Source organism: Anser cygnoides, chromosome 3, assembly GCF_040182565.1.
Source record: "Anser cygnoides isolate HZ-2024a breed goose chromosome 3, Taihu_goose_T2T_genome, whole genome shotgun sequence".
In the NCBI taxonomy this organism is placed as follows: Eukaryota; Metazoa; Chordata; class Aves; order Anseriformes; family Anatidae; genus Anser; species Anser cygnoides.
Genome location: NC_089875.1, coordinates 51659942 through 51680185, shown reverse-complemented (window position 1 = coordinate 51680185; position 20244 = coordinate 51659942). Strand labels below are relative to the sequence as shown.

Below are 20244 nucleotides of genomic sequence, written 5' to 3'. Positions count from 1 at the left end.
GCCCCCAGAAAGCAGCTCTTTTATTGTTTTCAAACAAAAGCAGACCATATGTGTAATGGTCACTTCCCACATTGATGTCCGCATGTTTGCAGCAGGGAAGCAAGTTCAAGAAGCAACTAAATACAGTGAGATGAGAGGGTCCTGACTGATAGGACACACAGGAAGGATGGTAGAAGAGCTATCAAAAAGACACAAGATAAAACAGATAATTGATTCCCATTGTAATGTAAACTATTTGTTTGACTGGATGAAACTCTACTACTTGTCAGGTAAGGGTCAGGAAGGAAGTATTATTTAAGAAAAAGGATCTTTCCCTAACTGCCTCCTGTCACCGATCTATACAAAATAGTGCAGTGCTCTCGATAGAATAGCAAGTGGCTCTGCCATTTGGCAAGAGTACAGAAAGCTTTCACCAGGGCAGGTAAGAGAGGGGGAATATCTTACAATGTGAGGGTTTGATTTGAAAACACACCAATAAACATTGGAAATTTTACAGTACTCATGAAGCAATAAATGGAGTTCACAGGGTTACAGACTTCATTTTCAGGCTGTCATTAAATCAGAAAGGTCTCACTTCCATTCTTTAAATGTTTTTATTTCCCCAAGCAAAGAGATTCTCTTCATGCAATTATATTTGATGCACTTTTTTCCCTGAAAAGCTAGGATACGATTACAGTTACCGGTTGAGATACCCTGCTATTTTCTTTTTGAGCACAAGGAAACCTACGGGTCTGCCAGATACTACTGCTACGCCTGGTGAAAGTTGCCTTTTAATTGGGATTGGTGTATTTCTAGTTTTAGATAAAACTACAGAGAGAAGTGAAAACAATTCAAAGGCCACGGCATTAACTGGATGCTGACTGCAGCAAAAGCTGTGTGCAAGGAGTTATATATTTTCACTAGCAAAGTTAGACAAATAACTAATGACCTTTTTTCTCCTGGAATAAAGCTGAGCTGGTGAATGTATGAGGGTCTTTTTTTTCCTTACTTTCACCTACATATCTTTCATGGATATCAACTCAATCACTAAAGAAAACCAAAATAAGAATTCAGCCATCAAGAGGCGCAGGTTCCTCTTTGGTTCAGATGTCTAACACTTAAACCTTAAAAGATCAGTCCTCTTTTTAGACACACTACACAACATCAGTGTCTTCAGCTTCCCTGCCTGTTTTTGTAAGGATGCCACATTATCCTTCAGTGTTCAAAAAGACGTGTCTTCCTTTTGTCTCTCCCTGTGTGTTAGAAGCAGTAGGGAAATTTTTAATTAAATTTACTTTCTTGGTTCTCCATATCACGTTATGTAAGCACATCAGGGCTTTAAGAGCTTAGTGTCAAAGACTCTAGAATGAGGCTGGCATACACAAATACGACAGTGCCACAGTGAAGCTGAAATATTATGAGGGGAAATGTCTGCACAAGCTGCTGACTCACTCATTAATCAGATGCAGGAGAGTCTCAGAGTCACTAGGCTCTGGGCAGGGGACTGAGCAGTGCTGCCAGCCCTTAGCCAATGCTGAACTCACAGGTCCAGCCCTTACACAACACAACTTAGGAGCAAAACAAAAGGAAACAGATCTCCTAACTGCTATTGTCTTCCACAGTCTGCAAACTTTGCTAAGCAGACACAGGAGTCTGAAGCTCCCTTCTCCTCCCTGCCTTTTCTGCCTCTCTCTATGGACATTCAGACTCTCACACAGCCATATGACTCCAGGAAAAGCAGATTTAAGATGTAAACACCAAGTGACAATGCACATAACTCATGCTCACATTGTGGGAGATGACAAACCCGTGTTCCAATGTGCCTGTGCCCGAGAGAGCAGAGAGAACTTTCCTTTTACATCTCATTTTTACTGACCCACAGGAGCTAGGCAGAAGATGAGACCGTCATTTCCCAAAGGCTGGCTGCAGCTTCACGCGAAGAGGAAGCGGGGCCATGCCTGATGTCAGTACGTGACAGTGCTCAGGTGAGCAAGCAAGCATGCCTGGGTGAGATATACATTCACTGACACTCCCAGATGGTGCGCAGTGCTGCAGCCTTTCTCTGGCTTTGGGAGAGGCTAGGGGGAAGCTGGAGACCTCTGAGCAGCTAGCAGCGTGACTGTGCCAGCACTGCATCACTGGAGAGGGAGGCAGGGGAGTGAAAAACAGGCCTGCAGTGGAGAAAAAGTTCTTTTTCCCTTTCTCCATAAATCTGCATTGCCTATTCTCTCTCTTGTGTTGGCTAGCAGAAAAGAAAGGGCTCAAAAGGAAATATAACATGCTACCTAAAGGCCATGCCAACAGCAGAGCTGCCTGCATGGCAGCCACACCAGGAGAGGGCTGCCCCCGGCAAGGTTGTTACTGCCAGTAAGAGCTAAAAGAAACTGGTCACACACACACACACGAAAAAAAAAAAAAAAAAAAGTTGCAAGGATACATGGCCACAGAAAGTATTTATAGCAAGAGGAACATAAGCAGAAAGCTGGATAACTAGGAGAGAACTTTCTCTACAAGTTAATGAATATGGCACGTGGTGTTAAATACAGGTCTGGAGATAAATACTTACACCAGATGGCTTGAGAGAAGCTCAACAGCCTAATAAAGCTTCTGTTGGGGATGACAGTATGGCCCAAAGCCTCTCTGTTTCTTCCTTCTGGGTTAAAATTCTGTTGATGTTATAAAGAATTTTACTGAAGAAAAAAAAATAGGGTATATGGCCATATGAGGATGACTTGCTAAGATTCTTTCTCCTCTAAACACATCTGCAAGGCAGCGTTTGAAACCTCTTCTGACACGACTGTACATATCCTCTCCTATAAGCTGTCAAAGACCTAGAAAGAAATCTTTGCACTGCTTCTCTTTGTTCCTAGCTTTTGGTAGAATGACCATCATGAAATAGCTCTGCAGTGATGACTGTTTTTTTAATGAAACAGACTGATAGATGTACAAGATGTACGGAGTATAGCTCAGTGAAGGGAAAAAGAAAAACTGTCTGCCTTACCCCCCCCCCCCCCAAATAAAAAGGATCCATGCTCACGACCTTTGTGTGTGTTCTTGCGAGGCAATCAGCTTGAGAAATTCAATTCAAATAACGTCCAGTAGTGAAGGAACATTACCAAAATTGACAAGAAGGTTAATTTTTAAGGTTATTGATTACCCCATTTAGGCTATTGTCTTAATTCCAGTACTTTGGAATTAATAGACTGGAAAACAACAGAGGAAAATAATTGTTTTTATTTGAGATAAATCAGTTTCTGTGTCTTGGACTCCCAGGTAAACACAGGTCAGATTTTTTAGCATCAGTTCAAATGGTTTGAAAAGAAACATTACTTTGTATTTATGTGCCACCTTTTTCATGGCTGCCTTTATGAGCCAAATTGAGACAATACATACAACTCCCATAATGCACATAAAATTATGAACTTTCATTTTTATGCACATTCTAGTGATGATGATTGGAATTAATTCTATCATGAACAGAGTGAGCTGTAGATACTTAACCCACTGAATGGTTAGAAGAACATCTATATGTGGCCCTTCTACCTTCTGGTCATTCATCACCAAATAAAATACTGTGATCAACTATTGGAAGACTCACGGAATTGACCAGAAATCTGTCATGAAATTACAGTGACTTATTAGTAACTATGATCAAATACCTAAATATAATGAATGATCATATTCAAGTCTTAAAATTAGAAATCAATAAAACTGTACTTGCTATTCTGAACTTGGAGAATTCATCAAGTTGGAAGCAGTTTAGACTTAAAAAAAACCCTACTCTAATGCAGATAGTTAGGACATTAACACTGTGCTTGTTAATAACACTAATTGACATGTTTATTATAGAAATAGGCAACACAGGAGATAAACTGAAGTGATTCCAGTGCCTTTCTTAGAGACAGACAGTAATTATTATGAGAGCTTGACAAATAATTATTATGATTAATTTGTTTTTCTTAAAAGCTGGACTGTGTACAAACTGCCTGCAAAATGACCACAGCATATTCTATTATTTATTTGAGATTATTATTTAACTTCTACAGCAAGTCATTATTTCTCAGCTCCTATTTTAATTAGAAATGAATATTTCATCTTATAAGCAGGAATAATATATGCAAGCAGATTTGTGTTGTTGTTGTTCCTTGATTGAATGGTTTGTACATGTAATCAGCAAAGACACTGATTTCAAATCCAGATATAGCATCTGAAATCCATCTTATTATTTCATTAACTGACTAAAATTTAATGCTGGCAAAGATATTTGAACAGTCAAGCTCAACCTTTGATTTTAAAGGACATATGCAATAACAATTATTTTAATGGAAGATTCACAAACAGTATGAATGGAAAGGAGGCCATTTACACTGCCTGATCCAGAACAGGCCATACTCTGATCTGGCATCCCAATCCCCCCATCCCAAGACATTCTTTGACTGCTTTTTGTTTGTTTGTTTCAATTCTTTTATTTTCTTCTGTCCTATTTCTTGGCAATATGACAGCAGGGAATTCAATTTGTTACTCCTACTGCATATTCTGTAGTTGCTGCTGTCATTCGCAGTTCAACCATAACCTGTCTCCGAGCCCCTTTTTCAGACTTTGCAGGGTTCCACGAATGCCCTCAATATGCTCTCAAAGCCTCAGGCGCCATTTTAGTATGATTGGTTATTATCACAGAGACCTTGAATGCATCTGCTTTTCTTGCTTTCTTTACAAATTGCTCAGCTAACTTCTTCCTCTATTGCCATCCTAGATCCTGACACAGTCTTTCTAAAGGCTGGATTCTACAGAGAACATTTTCTAAATGAAATGATTTCAAAAAAAGAGAAAACCCAACCTTCAGTTTTACCCTCTCCCTTAGGTAACTATGTAACCTTGCTGCCTTACTTGCATACTCCATTAAAGACATATTTAGAACTACTATTCTTAACAGATCTGTTATTTGGAACAAGTCTAGCAGATAATGAGTTGCTGCTACTCTTACAGGAGACAGGAATGAGCACACTTAAAATCAAACTAATTTAGAAATCTAAAGAAATATTTGCAGATTTTGATGTTATTTGGCTAGCTTCAATCATGATTTTCACCATTAATAAATGAAATTGTTGAGTCAGATGCCCTTACAGATATCCTATTATAGCATACAGAGAAGGAGCAAATGAAAAGGACAGGAAACAGGACTGATTAAATTTCAAGTGTCATGCTATTCATACAAAGCCTGAGACTTTGCAAGAGGAAGACAAAACTCAGTAATTGTGCTGCAGCTTTCAGAACATTAACCATCCTGGATACTTAAATTAGGAACCTGAATACATACTCAGGCAACTAATTAATTGATGCGATTAATACCTGAATTTCTCTAGTTGCTGTTGACTTCCATGGGAATTACAGGAGATCAGTACCTTTAGAATCAGGCCAATTTATCTAGGTCTCAGAGTGTGCACTTCAGGAGCCTAATTTTGAGCATGTTCATTGGAAAATGCAGGCTCAGAGCAGAAAACAAACAACCTTCATATAAAGCATAGAAGGTATTACCACTGAACAGGGCAAAGAAGTTAACAAGAATCCAGTATCATTATATGTTAAATATTCTACACCAGTACAACACACAAACTACTAATCACAGTCTTTACATCAGGGTAGAAAAATATGATGAAAATAATAAAATACATGTTATTCTTTAACCTATTCTCTCTGGAGATCTCTGCTTCAATCTGACATGGAGATGGCAAAACAGAAAAAAATGCATAAACTATTCTCAGTTCATTGATCTAGACCTGTAAATAACTAAGTTTTAGTTTCCAGTTGTCAGTGTATGGGCATGAGATCCTAACACCGTCAAAGGTGTGGGTCAATAATGCATGTTAACATTGGACAAAGTACTTCATACATGGTAGGAGACTCTGTGGCTGGCAGGCACAGAGTGGCTGGCCTAACAGATCTTTTCCTAATTTAAATTCCAGTGGTTCTGTGTGAGTCTGAAGAACAGTCAGGAGAGGTACCTAATATTTATCTGTGTTAGGGACTGACCACAGCCCCCATTCCCCATTCCTCTGTGCCACTCAGGTGGAGGACGTAGAGAAGGGTGGATGGGCAACGGTGTTTGTAGTTTGATTTTTGTTTCTCACTGCTCTAGCTTGTTAGTAATATGTAATAAATTATATTAATTTCCCTATGCTGTGTCTGTTTTGCCTGTCACAATAACTGTTGAGTGATCTCCCTGTCCTTATCTCAACCCCTGAGCCCTTTCCATTGTATTTTCTCCCCCTTTCCCTTTAAGGAGGGGAGGTGAGAGAGTGGTGTGGTGGAGTTCAGCTGCCCAGCTGGGTAAAACCACCTCACAGTGTCTCTCTCATCAGCCAGTACTAGTCGTTTTCTTTTTCTTTTATTATTACCATGAAAAAAACAAACCACTTTTTCCTTATTTCTGTTCTTAGCATTAAGGTGGTATTAAGAACACCATCATTAACTTACCAAAAATAAATTAATGTGAACACCAATGTGTATCACCAAATTCCCCGCATTTATTGATTTTTTTTTTTTTTTATTTTAAATATACCATCTCCTCACACAAGAAACCTCCTGTTTGTGGGACTGGCTTCCTAGGACCACAAGGTTGCATGCTGATGGGTGGACTTCACATGTGCGAGGTAACTGCTGCCCACCCAGACAAGGCTGCAGCCCTGCAGCCACAGTTGCCCTCAGAGACTGCTCTTGTCTCCTGCGATCAAAGGCAGCTGCTGCAGCTGCTCTGGCACTGGGGGTGAGCAAAGTGGCCTCAGCCACCCTAACCAGAACCTAGCTGGATCATATATTTTAGCAGAGCACACTCACAGTTTTCTTTTTAAATTAAGGGTGGATTTCAAATGACTGGTAGAGTTATCCAGATATTTCCTTGCAACCCTTGCAATATGCAATGCATTAATCACACATGCACAGATCAGAAAGATCCACTACATTTTCCCCTTAACAAGCCGACTGGACATATGCCCAGAGTTGTGTTCAAGTACTGTATCACAGAAAAAATTCATTTTAATGCAAAGCTAAGATTAGCAGCTTCTGAGTGACGTCTGCACAAGGACAATGCAGCACTGATTAGTAGCGAACTAGAGCTAAGCAAATCAGAAGACAAAATAAGTGGGCCTAATCTTTATTCATGCATTTAAAAAAAAAGAAGCTGGTCTTTCAGATCTGAAAGAATTTCAAAAGCATTCATTTTAGTGCACCTCCTTTTTTCCTCAGTGTAGCCAGATATGACAATGCAGCAAAAAAAGGTCTATCTAGCCCAGCCAAAACCACATTACTAAAGTACTTGGGATTTCATAAGAAAACTGGTCCTTGTGATGTGAACTCCTAGACAAAATAAGCCTGGAAAAATAGGCAGAACAAACTGGCTTTTGCAGAAAGTAGATGACACACTGCATAGCATGCTGCATTGAGTGCTTTTCCTTTGAAGGGAATAGCCCTGAGTTTCTGTCCCTGTAAAGCTAAGTTTGAACCAAGAACTGAATTAAAGGTTTGAACTTGCAGGTTCCTCCAAAGTTGTTTTCTACTATACAAATTATAAAAATCCAAGCTGAAAGATACCTCTGGAAATCATCGTCTCACACCTTGCTGTGCTGCAGTAGCCCTCTCTGGCTCAGTCAGCAACCCAGCCTAGCTCAAGAAGCTGTTTTCATTATTTTTCCCCAGTTCCTTCCACGGAACTGGCAGAGTTCTGCACTTCCCAGGTCCTCCCAGTATAAGTGGAAAAGCAGCAGTTTGCTCTGGCAGCCCTACTCTTTGGAGCATGCATCTTCCATCAGATTTTTCTCCTTATGGATATGAGTATAGTTTATTCTAGTAGGAAGGTTTGTAATTTTTACGGTTCCCGTTTTACTACTCTGGCTCATAATTTATCGTTCTTTACACCACTGTTCACCCAAGATCTATTAAGAGGACCCTGTTCATTTTAAGAATTCTATTGCCTATTTTTCAGCAAATATCCTTGTGCACAAAGAGTATCTCTGGGCTGCAGCCAGATGTGTGAGTGTATGGGTGCACACCTACACATTAGATCCTGCTGTATCTCCTTTGCACCTGTATTTATGGGGTAATGAATGCCAGTAATAAAAACCTGTAAAACAGCTAGATGAGTTTAACAACTTTCCACCTCCAGGTAAATGAGAAAAGGGAAGAAACAATCTAATAAAATACCAGGAGGGCTGACGGAAGGCAGCTGGCCTTGTTTTCTGATCAGTTAGCATTATTATTTCATCAGGTTTATTTACAGATTTGGTTAAATGCTTATATCTAGGGTAATTGGTCTGATGCGTGAACTGCACAAAAAATTGATTTCTAGGAAAAAGTCAATTAATTTTAATTGCATCCTTTTGTCCTCCCCACACTGCAGGTACAAGTTCAAAGCGTCTGTGACAGTCTGAGCAGCCAGGAGTGCCCCTGTATCTCTCCAGGCACGGCAGACAGGAGCACAGAGGAGGCACCAGGGAGCATGATTCATATGTCCTGTTCCTTTGCAGCTCCATCGGTTTACTCATGTAATGGAGAAGGCTGAATGTCACAAGCCTACATAAGGATTGTTTTAATCCCAGAAGTGGGAATTTTGACTGTTAAAATCCACAATGGGAAATGTACATGTAAATATTAGAGTGAGAAAACTTTTGTGATATCCCACTATAGTACGAATATGCTCTGTAAACTGTCTTCTGTGCTGTTACAATGGCATATGTATACTATTCCTTTCCTTTATTTGATGATGATCTAATTTTTTCATGGATTCCAAAAGAAGAAAAACAGGTATTGTGATTGTATTTTGATTGACAGCCTGGTTAAAATTTTTGGAAATATATAATATTGGATAAATGAAGCTACTTTCTTCAAAAAATAAGCTGGGAGCAAATGAACAAAAACCTGACTGCAGGTAATGTCTTCTCTTAATTATGCCTATGATTTATCACATATAAGGACATTATTAAACTTCCTCCTCTTTAAACCTTAAAAGCCATCTGTTACTTTGTCTGGGAAATAAAATGAGCCTCCAGCTCTCCTGTCTTATCTGCTTTAAAAAAGCTTTGACTAAAAAGTGTAGCAGCCATAGTTCTTTCAGATAAGTTGTCCTTAATATGCTTCATTATAGGTGCCCAAGAGATTGAGATCAGAGAGTTTTGACCCCTTCTGTGGGATGAAGCTTAGATCTCCTGCCTTATACTGAGAACATAAAGGAAGAACTTCATCTGCTTCTCTACTCCACAGTATAAAAGTACGATGGAAATCCAAAGCAGTGGTTAGGAAGGGTGAGTCAGGATACATAAAGTACAACAGATCTTGAAGAAGTCATGGTATGTCAATAGCTTGATTCTATTGCTCTATGAGGTGCTCTGTGAGATAGCTTTATAGGATTAAAGGAATTTTCTCAGAGAAGCGCCTATGGACACCTCTGACACAGCAGAATGAGTTCTAATAACATCTGCTGGATTTAATTTCTCCAGTACACAACATAACCTTAAACATTCTGAAAAATACTCAAATCAACTCTCAGTAGAAATTCATTCGTGCTTTCTGTAAAGGATAAAAACAATGAAGTACATAGCCTAAAGTGTTTTGCTCACTATATGAGAAAATTAGGGCTCCACGCCATCTCATATAAATTAATCAAAACTAAAATTGGTCTTGAGAAAAAGTTCATGATGAAGAGAAGTTCTGAAGCTCCTGAGCTACCTTCCAGCCTTAGTGATTATGTAATTCTGTGACTTTGGCTGCACTCAATCTGATTGCTGGTCTTTCTGTTGTACCCAGACAGGAATTAGCAGATAAAGCAATCCTTTTGGCATGTCCAAGGTATGAGTAATCATCCAAGGGAACTTGGCCTGCAATCTCCTTTGGAATAATAATAAAAAAAAAATCTACATTTCTTGTTCTTGTCTGCCACAAATAGGTTCACAGACAAATAATCCTTCTCCTCAAAGATCAATTGAATCAATGAATGAATCATGAATTGCCCACTTTGTTTCACTTCACTCTGTCGAAAAATGTCTGTGCTGATTGCCTGCCAATGTATTTTGTTGTCCCAGCAGATGAACTGCTGTGAGCATAATCTGATGTTTGCATGAGTTCCATAACCAATTTCATAACTGTCTCCTGTGGTGCAGAGGAGTACTCATCCCACCCAGTTCACACAAATGGCAGCCATTGTATTATCTGCCAAGAGGTGAGCAGGCATTTTGTAAATCAGCAGTTAGACCTCCACACAAGTGATTGAACTGTACTGAGTTCTACACCCTCTCCGTGTGAGAATTGCATTTAACTCTGGTCTATGTGGGCTTGCCAAGTCCAACAGAGAAACATTTGTCACTGTCATTTTTTGGGGAGAAAAGGACTTCTATTCAGGCTATTTCTATCAGATCAGAGAGCAGAAAACATCCTACACAGCTGTTGGAAGGGTGTTTGTCACTTGATAGGTACAGTCTATCACCTAATGTCGCTGTCAGCATACAATCTTCAAAATGTTGAAACAACTGAGTTTGATGAGCCGAGACAAGTTCTGACTGCTGCTTGGAGCAGTGCCTGAGGTTGAGCACTAAGGAAACTCAGTGTCAGGTCCATCCTGAGCTGGGTAGCTTCTTAGCATCTCAAATTCAGAAGCAGTTTTTTTCTGCTCGTGTTAAAATGGACTACTCTGTTCTGACTTTTCATCTGAAGGGTATGAAGAATGGTGTGAAGTTCTAAACCTCCCATTGAGTCAGCAGTCCATACAAAGATGCAGGACGTGCTTGGTTTCCTGAAGTATGTAGTTACTAAATGGAAAACACTGAAAATACGTTAGTGGCATAAACAGTTGAAGAAAAGTAACTTGGTACTGGAAGTGGTTTTGGCCTTCTAGAAATCAAAGAAACTACAAGAGAAGATCATACAAAAATCTCTTTTCTGTTTACAAGAAAAATTCTATGCTTGAATCTTGTGTTGAGAAGAGTATCTTCTATAGCCATGAGAAAGAGAGGGAGACAGAGAGGTAGACACTTATGAGAGGCATATGGCTATAACATTAGCAAAGAATGAGTCAAAAATAGCTCCCACTCATTTGGCTGCCACCCAAATGGGAAAAGTAGTGTGTTGTTGTTTTTGCTGGTTTTTTTTTCTTATTATACAAAACAAAGGAATGATCCAAAGGAGCAGGTTGTTTTCTCTTCCCAAGAACTTGTGCTACTACTACATAGTACTAGTACATCCAGGTAAAATATTTTGAAAATATGGTCAATTTTTAGGCAGCCCTCAGACTTCACAAATAGAAGGCACTTGGATTTGCTTCCTTCCAGTAATTCTTAGCCCACATAGACTTTTTTTTTCCTAAAAAAAAAAAAAAAAAAAAAAAAAAGCATGTACAGAGTTAATTGCAACATGAGAATTCCTGAAGGAGAACATCAGTGTTCTCAGGGATTGAGTGAGAGAATTAAAGTAGTAATTCCTGCCATTAGGGAAGGGTGATTTCTAGGAACTTCTTTTTCGTTGCTTCCTAGAAAGCCTGCAATCCCGAGCAAGTGCTGACTTGACAGTAATGGTGTGTGAGAACTTGCAAATGCAGCAGCTGTAATTGCTTGAAGAAAAGTCCTTGCCTATCCATAAATGTTAGAAACTGAACTCCACATTTCAGTGGCAATTCTGAATAAATTACCCAATAAAGTGATTAGGTTGTATATGAGAAAATTATACTGGGCAAGCAGTAATTGAAGATGTTCAACCACAAACTTTATAATCTTTTCAAACTGTATTTGTCCAAGGATTTTGAATCTTTTGGAATAAGGTAGTTGGAGAAAAACACTCTCTTCTCATTTTTTTTGTTTGTGGTGCTCCTAGGGATCCCACTGATGGATAACTACAAATACACTATGATCTCTTAGACAACAAAAGTATCTTTTGCCCTTGGTTTTCTTTTTCGTTAAGTAGCTTCCTGACATAATAACTCTCCAGTGACTGAAGATGAATCTACTACCTTTGAATCAATTCCTGTTTATACAAAAGTGCAGGTGTGCTATGTTCTCAGTAATGACTACCAGTGCACTTCTGGAATACAGAACAGATCAGGACCAGACATAATCACAATGTGTGCTAATAATGTGCATGGAGTTCTGGGAGTACAGGGGACTCAGCTTTTTCCATAATACAGGATCCTATGTAAGTTGTTACAGGAATACTGATGGCATACTGTGAGGTGAGAGTGAAAGCTCTCACATATAATGGAGTTGAGGAGCTCGATACTAGTGTTCAATATTGATAACTTTCCTGGGGTGATGGAGTAGGACTTTAATTTGTAGTACAACAAGGAAGTCAGAACTTAGTCTATTGGTACTTTTAATGGATTTCAAATTCCACTGTCTATTATTTATTGAGCAATACGGATTCTCTCCTTCAAATCTGTGCATGGAGCCTTCTTTGTGAAGGACAGAAGAGGCATTTCAGACTTCTTTTTTTTTTTTTCCCAGAGAACTTGTGAAGAGGCCTGTCTCCAAACCTGTGATAGGTAAAGAAGGCAGTTTCTTGGTGCTGCCATAGTAGACCTTGGAGATTAAGGCTTCATCAGCAAGCATTGGAGCTTCTAGTATTTGGAGTAGCACTCTTAACCCTGCAGAAAGGTCAGGTAAAGATATGTGTGTAGAAAACTGGTGGTACCAGACAGTCACCAGTCAGCTCTGTGCAGTTAAAGAAAAATACAACAACAAAAAAAATTGTACTGATCCCATACTCGCTGGGGACATGCATGTCTCCTGGTTCTGTAGATATACCGTTATTAAGAATAGATACCTTGTGGTGTTTCCCTTTTGTGATCTGAGACATTTATGAACTTCTCTGTTCTATGTGATAAGCCTGAGGGTTATCAGTGGTTCATCCCCAAATGTAAGAATTGAACGCTTTTCAGAAAAGCCTAAGAAATATCACCTTTTGAAGTTTCGTGCAAAAACTTACAGCTTCTTAGAGAAGGGAATCATAGAATCATAGAATGGCCTGGGTTAAAAAGGACCCTAAAGATCATCTAGTTTCAAACCCCCCTGCTCTCGGCAGGGTTGCCAACCACTAGAGCAGGCTGTCCAGAGCCTGGAAAGATGTTAGATTGCCTAAATTATGACTATTAACTGTCAGAGTTTACCAATCCTTATGTATTTCTGTAGTATTGTCCAAATGTAGCCATTTCTGCCTCTGATACCTGTTGTCTTGAGAAGGACAAATCACTAGGGCAGGCATGTAATGATACCTCTGCAACATCCTCTCCAATGTCCAGTGCCTTCAGCCCTGGGACGTCCTCAGACAGATTAGTGTGCTATTGTTGTTTTCTCTCCCATAAAAATACCCTTATTCATTTATTTGTTTATTTTTCATAAAACAGCTCTAATTGTGGGTTGTTTTTTTTTTTTTTTTTTTTTTGTGTGTGTGTGTGTATGGTTTGGTTTTTTTTGGCATGAATTTGTTTAACTGCTTTTTGACTCAAGTACAAATTTAGAGTCCGCAGCAACCTGTGTCTACTAACTCATCTGCGTGTTCTGTGAAGAAGTACCCTGTTTAGTCCAGTTTGAACTTGGCACCTGGTATTTGTCTTTGATGAAGCAAATGAAAAACGACCATGCTGGTTCTGACTAAAGTTCATAGTTTTATAACCAGAGGCTGCAAAACTACTTGTGCTTACAACAGCCACTGAGATTCCTCAGAAACTAGATGTTTTTATAGGGTCAGCTTGAAACATATTTATGTGAATGGAATGACCAAAACAAAGCAATTTTAAGCATCATTTCTTAAGAAAGAAGGCCACGTATTTTCATTGTGTGTACATCATTCAATCTCCTCTTTGTAATTTCTGACCTTGTTGGCCTATATCTCCTTTGTCTGAGGTGAAGCAGTCTCAAAAACAATTAAATATATATAACATGAAGGAACATTCTGGTAGAATATGAAATTAATTATTGCTTTGAGGAAAACATATCAGTACAAACTCAAGAATTACTTAGCCAGTACATCCTTCCACTAGCCTCTAAGCACCCAGATGTGCTAGCCAGTCTGCCAGTCAGCATGTCAGACCAGTTTTGAGTCAGCCACAATATTTTTTGATATGACTCAACTGTAATAAGAGAACTGAGGGGAAACTAAAGGTAATGTAGAAGGTGTTGTTAAAAAAGTGCCACTGATAGAGAAGGGAAGAACTAGAAATACTGTGGGCAGTCAGCTCAGGGAGCTGAATATCAATGGAGATTAATGCCATCACATAAAGGGGATGGAGATGTAAAGAACAGGACAAAAAACCATGGGAAGCCAGACTTCATTATTTTTATTTATCATGGGGTAACTTCCTTGCTATCAAAATGTACCGTTTTGACTAGAAATGAAATATTTACAAATTACAAACTAAAGGTTTATATTTGTTCCATTTTTTGTTAAAATGTAACTGTTACTTATTTTATCTCAGTCGTGGCCAGGTAGCCATATTACACTCCTCTCAGTGTCAACATAGCTCTAAAACCTGAAAGGGGAACAATTTGCTCTATGACAGAACAGATCTATATTGAGAGGAGGCTGTGCCAGACATACTCCTACCAGAGTTCAGATTTATATCTGCACAATTTGGGACTGTTACTTTTCACCAGTGATTTATACATTAAAAACAAACAAACAAACAAGCAAAGCAAAGACAAATTTTGCCTGAGCACAGATTCAAATAGGAAAACAGTTGACAGGTTACCAGTGCAGTTCTTCTGGAAGTTGGGATTCTCTAGTGGGTGCCCTGGGATGCGACACTGAAATCTGTGCTGCCAGAACTCAGGAAACCAGGGGTTGCGGGTGTTGGTGTCCAGACGCAGCTTCAGATAGTAGTCATCAAAAGACAAGACCTCTGGAGATTGCAGTTTGATAGTGATGCCTCCGTTTGCTTCAGGTTCATAACCTTCAATGACTTCATCTCTGTCTGCCCAACCATCACTGAAAAAAGGCAAAAAAAAATTATTACCCAGAGACAGGAAACATGTTTTGAAAAAGTAACTAGCCAAAGGCAGGCCAGCAACCCTGGAAACAAGCAATTCAGGAGGAATGTAATGGCATATCTAAAATTCAGACTGAGTGGGAAAGAAGAAAGCACAGTGATACAGACTTGTAATGAGCAGTCTGACTGACTTCATGCCAAGCCCTCATTAACTCATCTGAAATGAAGAGGATTTAGCCTTGTCCCTCTGGAAAGATTTTTTGGGCATAGCTTCTAGTGTGATCTCTTTATGACTGAATCTCTTTGCCTTATTTAGGCTATCCTGTGAAGGTAGAATGAAAGAATTAACGTCAACGGAAGGGAAACTAAAACAGGATCCTGGGTGTTTTGCAGGAGAGATCTGAGAGTGTATGGATTGTACAGCTAGAAGAGTAATTGAAATTAAACATAAAGTGAGGAATATATTGTGTTGGAAGAGAATGGAATACTCTATTTATTAAGAATACTCGATAAAGTTGAACAAACTAAAAAGAAAACCACACGCTATTCTCATACTGTATAGGGATCTGTGATAATGTTCTTTCTTTTTTTCTTTCTTTTTCACTGTTTTTTTATTGTTTTTATTATTATTATTATTATTATAAACAATGGCTTTCAATTTTACTTCTCTGTTTATTCACTTAGAGACATTCCTCAAAATCTGAAGATAAAACTCTTTCTTGAAAACATTATTTCATGGAACATCTATTTTAACAGGTTTGAACAAAGTCAATTTTGCTTAACATTTGAGTTTTAGTTTAATTCTTTTAACTAGAAGTCCATTGATTTAGTGTCATTCTCCCATACCTATTAGGGTCCCTAAGAATAGCGGTATTATGGTCTAATTTAAGTGCAAACATGTCAGCCATTGCTTAGTTTTAATATACTGGGCATGTCATTAGAGAAATAGATTAATCTGGCATCTCAGATCTATCTGTATCTGGTCAGAATCAAAAGAGCAGCACTGCTGCTGTGAAAATCAGACAGATGAAGCACTTTCAGCATGAAAAATATGACTGACCACTAAGAGAAAAGCCCTTCTTTCACTCAAAAGTGTCTCTGCATCCTGCACTCCAGACAGACAAAAAAAAAAGTTCCTTGTTAGGAGGCTCTTGCACACAGCATTGAGAAGAGCATCAGAATGCACAACACACCAACCAAGAGCTTTTATGAGACACCTGGCATGGATGTGACTGGGAGTCCTAAATGGAAAACAGACCAGATATGAAGTAGCAAGCTCTGTCACAGTCCTCGTCAAACAAATGTAGAGTGACTATGCATTGGTCATGTGTGAGTCTTTGGTCCCCAGCCACCAGACTGAGCACACGTTTAGCTAGCTGGGCTGCAGACATCTGGAAAAAAAAAATAGCAGCTCTCCATGGAAATACAGGAAAGCCTACGTACGGAGTGATTTTCACACAGGACCGAAGACCCAAGCCTTTATTACAGGAAGTAATTTAAAACAGGGACATGTGGCAGCACTCTTACTGAGTGATCAACACATTCCTTTCCACCTGAGCCAGGAGTTGCCACACTTGAAGACAGAACTACATGGCCCCTTTGAGCCAAGATTTCTTTGTTTCACCATTTGCCAAGGCCTTGCAGTAGAACTGGCCAAATGTTCTGGACATACCTACCACTGACCAAAATCCTCTTACAGCCAAGTAGCATAAGACACATACCTAGTATGCATGTTGTATCTCATATGTGGTATGAGAGCAGAGAGCAGGAGAAGGCACAGGGAAGGAGTTCATGGGAAGAAGGCAGCAATGGCTTATGAGTCCCTTTGTGAAATGGTGGTGGGCATGAGGCTGAGCCCCAGAGACCATCCTTCTGCAGGCTGAAGCCAGCAGCATCTGCTGGGTAACCCTCCTGCAGCCTGTGGGTTGCCTGGGTCCCTTCGTACCAGCACAGCCCTAGGGATAACCACGTGGCGTGGCCTAGGCTTGACAGCTGCCTTTGAATGTCATGAAAGTGCATGGAGTTCAAAGGCCACAAATTGCCTGTTCCTGCTCCCTGCCCCACTAGATTGTCTTGAGTTTTGGAGAGGGAAAGAAACCACAGCTCAGCCACTCCTCATTTGTCCACATGCTCAGTGCAGCTAGTAAAATGTACAGTGTGCCCCCTTGCTACCTCATAGCAGGACACAGTCCAGATAACAAAAAGGTAAAGGTAAAACCAGGAGACCAAGCTTGTGGGATTTCACATAATTCAAGCCAGCAATTAGCACCAAAGAGAAGAAAAAGACACATTATTTATTTTTAGGTGGGGGAAAAACAAGCAAGAGGTCACTCTTACAGCATAAGTTATTGAGTCCTAATTGCATGATTACTTCATTATTTGTCACAATGTTTATGGCTTGCAAACTCTAGACTCAAGCAAAAACATTACTGAGTCAAAAAGATTAAGTAAATCAGGACATTTTTAACTAGATTTTCTAGAAAGGAGGTAGCTTCTCTAGTGGTTGGATTCCTACCAGCCAAACATTACAAGTGATTTATTTTCTCTCCCCTCCAAGTTTGCCTTGGAAAAGTGCCACACTCACTCTGAAGGCAAAGCAGAGAAATTCTGCAAAGGCAAAAGAAAGTGTATTTCAAGTTCTTTGAGTGCAGCTGATGGAAAAGTTCCCCTAAATTGGAACAGGGACTGTCACCTAATGTTTCTTTGTCTCTTCCTAGCCCCAAATGTTTTTTGTTCTTTCTTCAGCTTCCTCAGATTATTAAATCTCTCTGTTAAGTTTTTGTTCTGAACCAAATGTGAAGAAAAGGCACTGGAATCAGAGATAAAAGTTCATATGTATTGAAGATCATACGGGAGCTTTGCTCTACTTTCAGTAAAGTCAAGGAAGCAGAAAGGAGTCCTCTGGTCTCTGAGGGCACCCCTGCCATCCTGGCTGGCTGTGCTGAAAAGTGCCCTAGGGGGGCCATGCAGCCCCATGAGCAGCAGTGGGAGGAGGATTATCAGAGACCTAAGGCCTTTTTACAGTCTCTAATTAAATTCTTTTTTATTGTGAAAAAGAAACAAATAGAAAAAAATGTCTGGAAACTGTGCATAAAGGTGCTATATGAATAAACAGGCAGTACTGCAGAAAACAATGTTAAAAATAAAATGACCTTTCTAAAGATGAGCAACAGTATGGTCCTGAAGCCCAGGTAACAGTGTACATGGCAATGGCAAAAACACAAAACCAATAGCTGACAGAGGGGAAAAATGAAATCTCATTTAAAAGAGCAGTGCATGCTGCTCTTTTATTGTCAGAATCCAGTACTTTCCACCTACTTTCCTTTTCTATCCTGCTGAGTACAAAGTAGTACTGCATGTTACCACTGCATCTCTCCTGTGTGCCTCTACTGCAGATTTCACGATGTGGCCCAATGTCCTTCACCCAAACTGCCTGCCCCTGTGACTGTCCACTGTGGCTTTTGTGTGACTGTAGGGTGTCCTGTGCAACAGTTAATCAGAAGCTCTGTGAAAGTGTTCAAAGCATGAAGACAGAAACAGTGAGGGACAGAAAAGTGTGTGGGTTTCAAACCAGCAACCACCCTGTTCACTGTTATGAGGAAAAGAACCAACTGCTTTTTTTACAGTTTTGGGGTGTTTATCACAATTGAAATGGCCACTAATATTTTGTAAGCTACTCAGTCCAAGTCCCAGTTCAGAGGCCAACATTCATGATGCAAAATCCAAATCTCAGCATTCAGTCGTCATCCCCCTAGCTCCAAAAGAAAAAAAAAAAATAATAATCAGCCAGAAAGGGAAAAACTCAGAGTTACTCTGTCCAGCTTTGGAAGTCCTATTTACCATCACCACAGACTGAGTTTGAAGAAATTCAGGAGGGAAGGGATGCTATCCAGAGGGACCTAGGCAGGCTTGAGAGGTGGGCAAGTGTGAACCTCATGAAGTTCAACAAGGCCAAGTGCAAGGTCCTGCACCTGGGTGGGGGCAATCTCAAGCACAAATACAGGCTGGGAGGAGAATGGATTGAAGGCAGGCCTGATGTAAAGGCCTTTGGGGTGTTGGTTGATGAGAAGCTCAACATGAGCCAGCAGTGTGCGCTTGCAGCCCAAAAGCCAACCATACCCTGGGCTGCATCAAAATAAGCTTGGCCAGCAGGTCAAGGGAAGGGATTCTGCCCCTCTGCTCTGGTCTTGTGAGTCTGCACCTGGAGCACTGCATTCAGCTCTGGGGCCCCCAGCACAAGAAGGACATGGAAGTATTAGAACAAGTCCAAAGGAAGGTCACAAATATGATCAAAGATCTGGAGCACCTCTCCTATGAAGACAGGCTGAGGGAATTGGGGTTGTTTAGTCTGGGGAAGAGAAGACTCCAAGGAGACCGTATAGTGGTCTTCCAGTACCTAAAGAGGGCCTACAGGAAAGCTGGAGAGGGTCTTTTTATAAGGGCATATAGTGATAGGACAAGGGGTAATGACTTTAAACTAAAAGAGAGTAGACTTTGATTAGACATAAAGAAGAAAGTATTTACTCTGAGGGTAATGAAGCACTGGAACAGGTTGCCCAGAGAAGTGGTGAATGCCCCATCCCCGTAAGTGTTTAAGGGATGGACAGGGCTTTGAGCAACCTGGTCTAATGGGAGACGTCCCTTCCCATGGCAGGGGGATTGAACTGGGTGATCTTTAAGGTCCATTCCAACACAAACCGTTCTGTGATTCTATGGTTCTATGAAACAAAGCTATTTTTTTCTTAATTAACTTACCATTCTATTACTGTATTAGAATAGACATTTACAAATTGTGGCTTAAGTTGAATTGTTGAACTGAAGTCACGTATATTCTTGTGACTGAAATACCAGGAGAAATGTAATGGATTTCCAGTTTCGTCTCCTCTTCCAATCATGAACACCATCAGCTGCTTTTCACAAGGGCTGATGAGACAACCAGCAATCAAGCACTCTATTTTCATCTCCCCAGGACTTAACTCTTAAACCATGCGGCAGCAGTTCATACCCAGAGCATTACTGTTCCAGATGCTTTTTCCAAATAGGCAAATAAGTACGCAGAAAAGTAACACGCTATTGCTTATGAAAACTACTTGGAAGCTGTTCTGTGATTATTGTGGGAGGTAGCATTCTTTCACACGAAAGGAAAAACAAATACGTTTGTCTGTCATGGAAACTGACTGGCACTTTGAACCCTGCACCTTTATAGGGCTTGATTTGATGGACCAAAGGTATAGAGGGCAACTGATGTGTGCTCTTGTGTCTGGAGTATGGCATCATTGACAGCTTTGTCAACGCCATTTGCACTGGCT

General features: G+C 40.0%; 1 protein-coding gene across 5 annotated transcripts in view; it reads right to left on the bottom strand.

Moving 5' to 3' along the window:
* GRM1 (glutamate metabotropic receptor 1) overlaps nucleotides 1-20244 on the bottom strand; it is a 185728-nt gene that overhangs the window by 49496 nt on the left and 115988 nt on the right. For all 5 annotated transcript variants that reach the window (XM_048067862.2, XM_048067863.2, XM_048067865.2 and 2 more), the window contains one exon: nucleotides 14699-14934. In XM_048067862.2, coding sequence (XP_047923819.1) covers nucleotides 14699-14934 — 236 coding nt within the window. The remainder of the gene's footprint in view (nucleotides 1-14698; nucleotides 14935-20244) is intronic.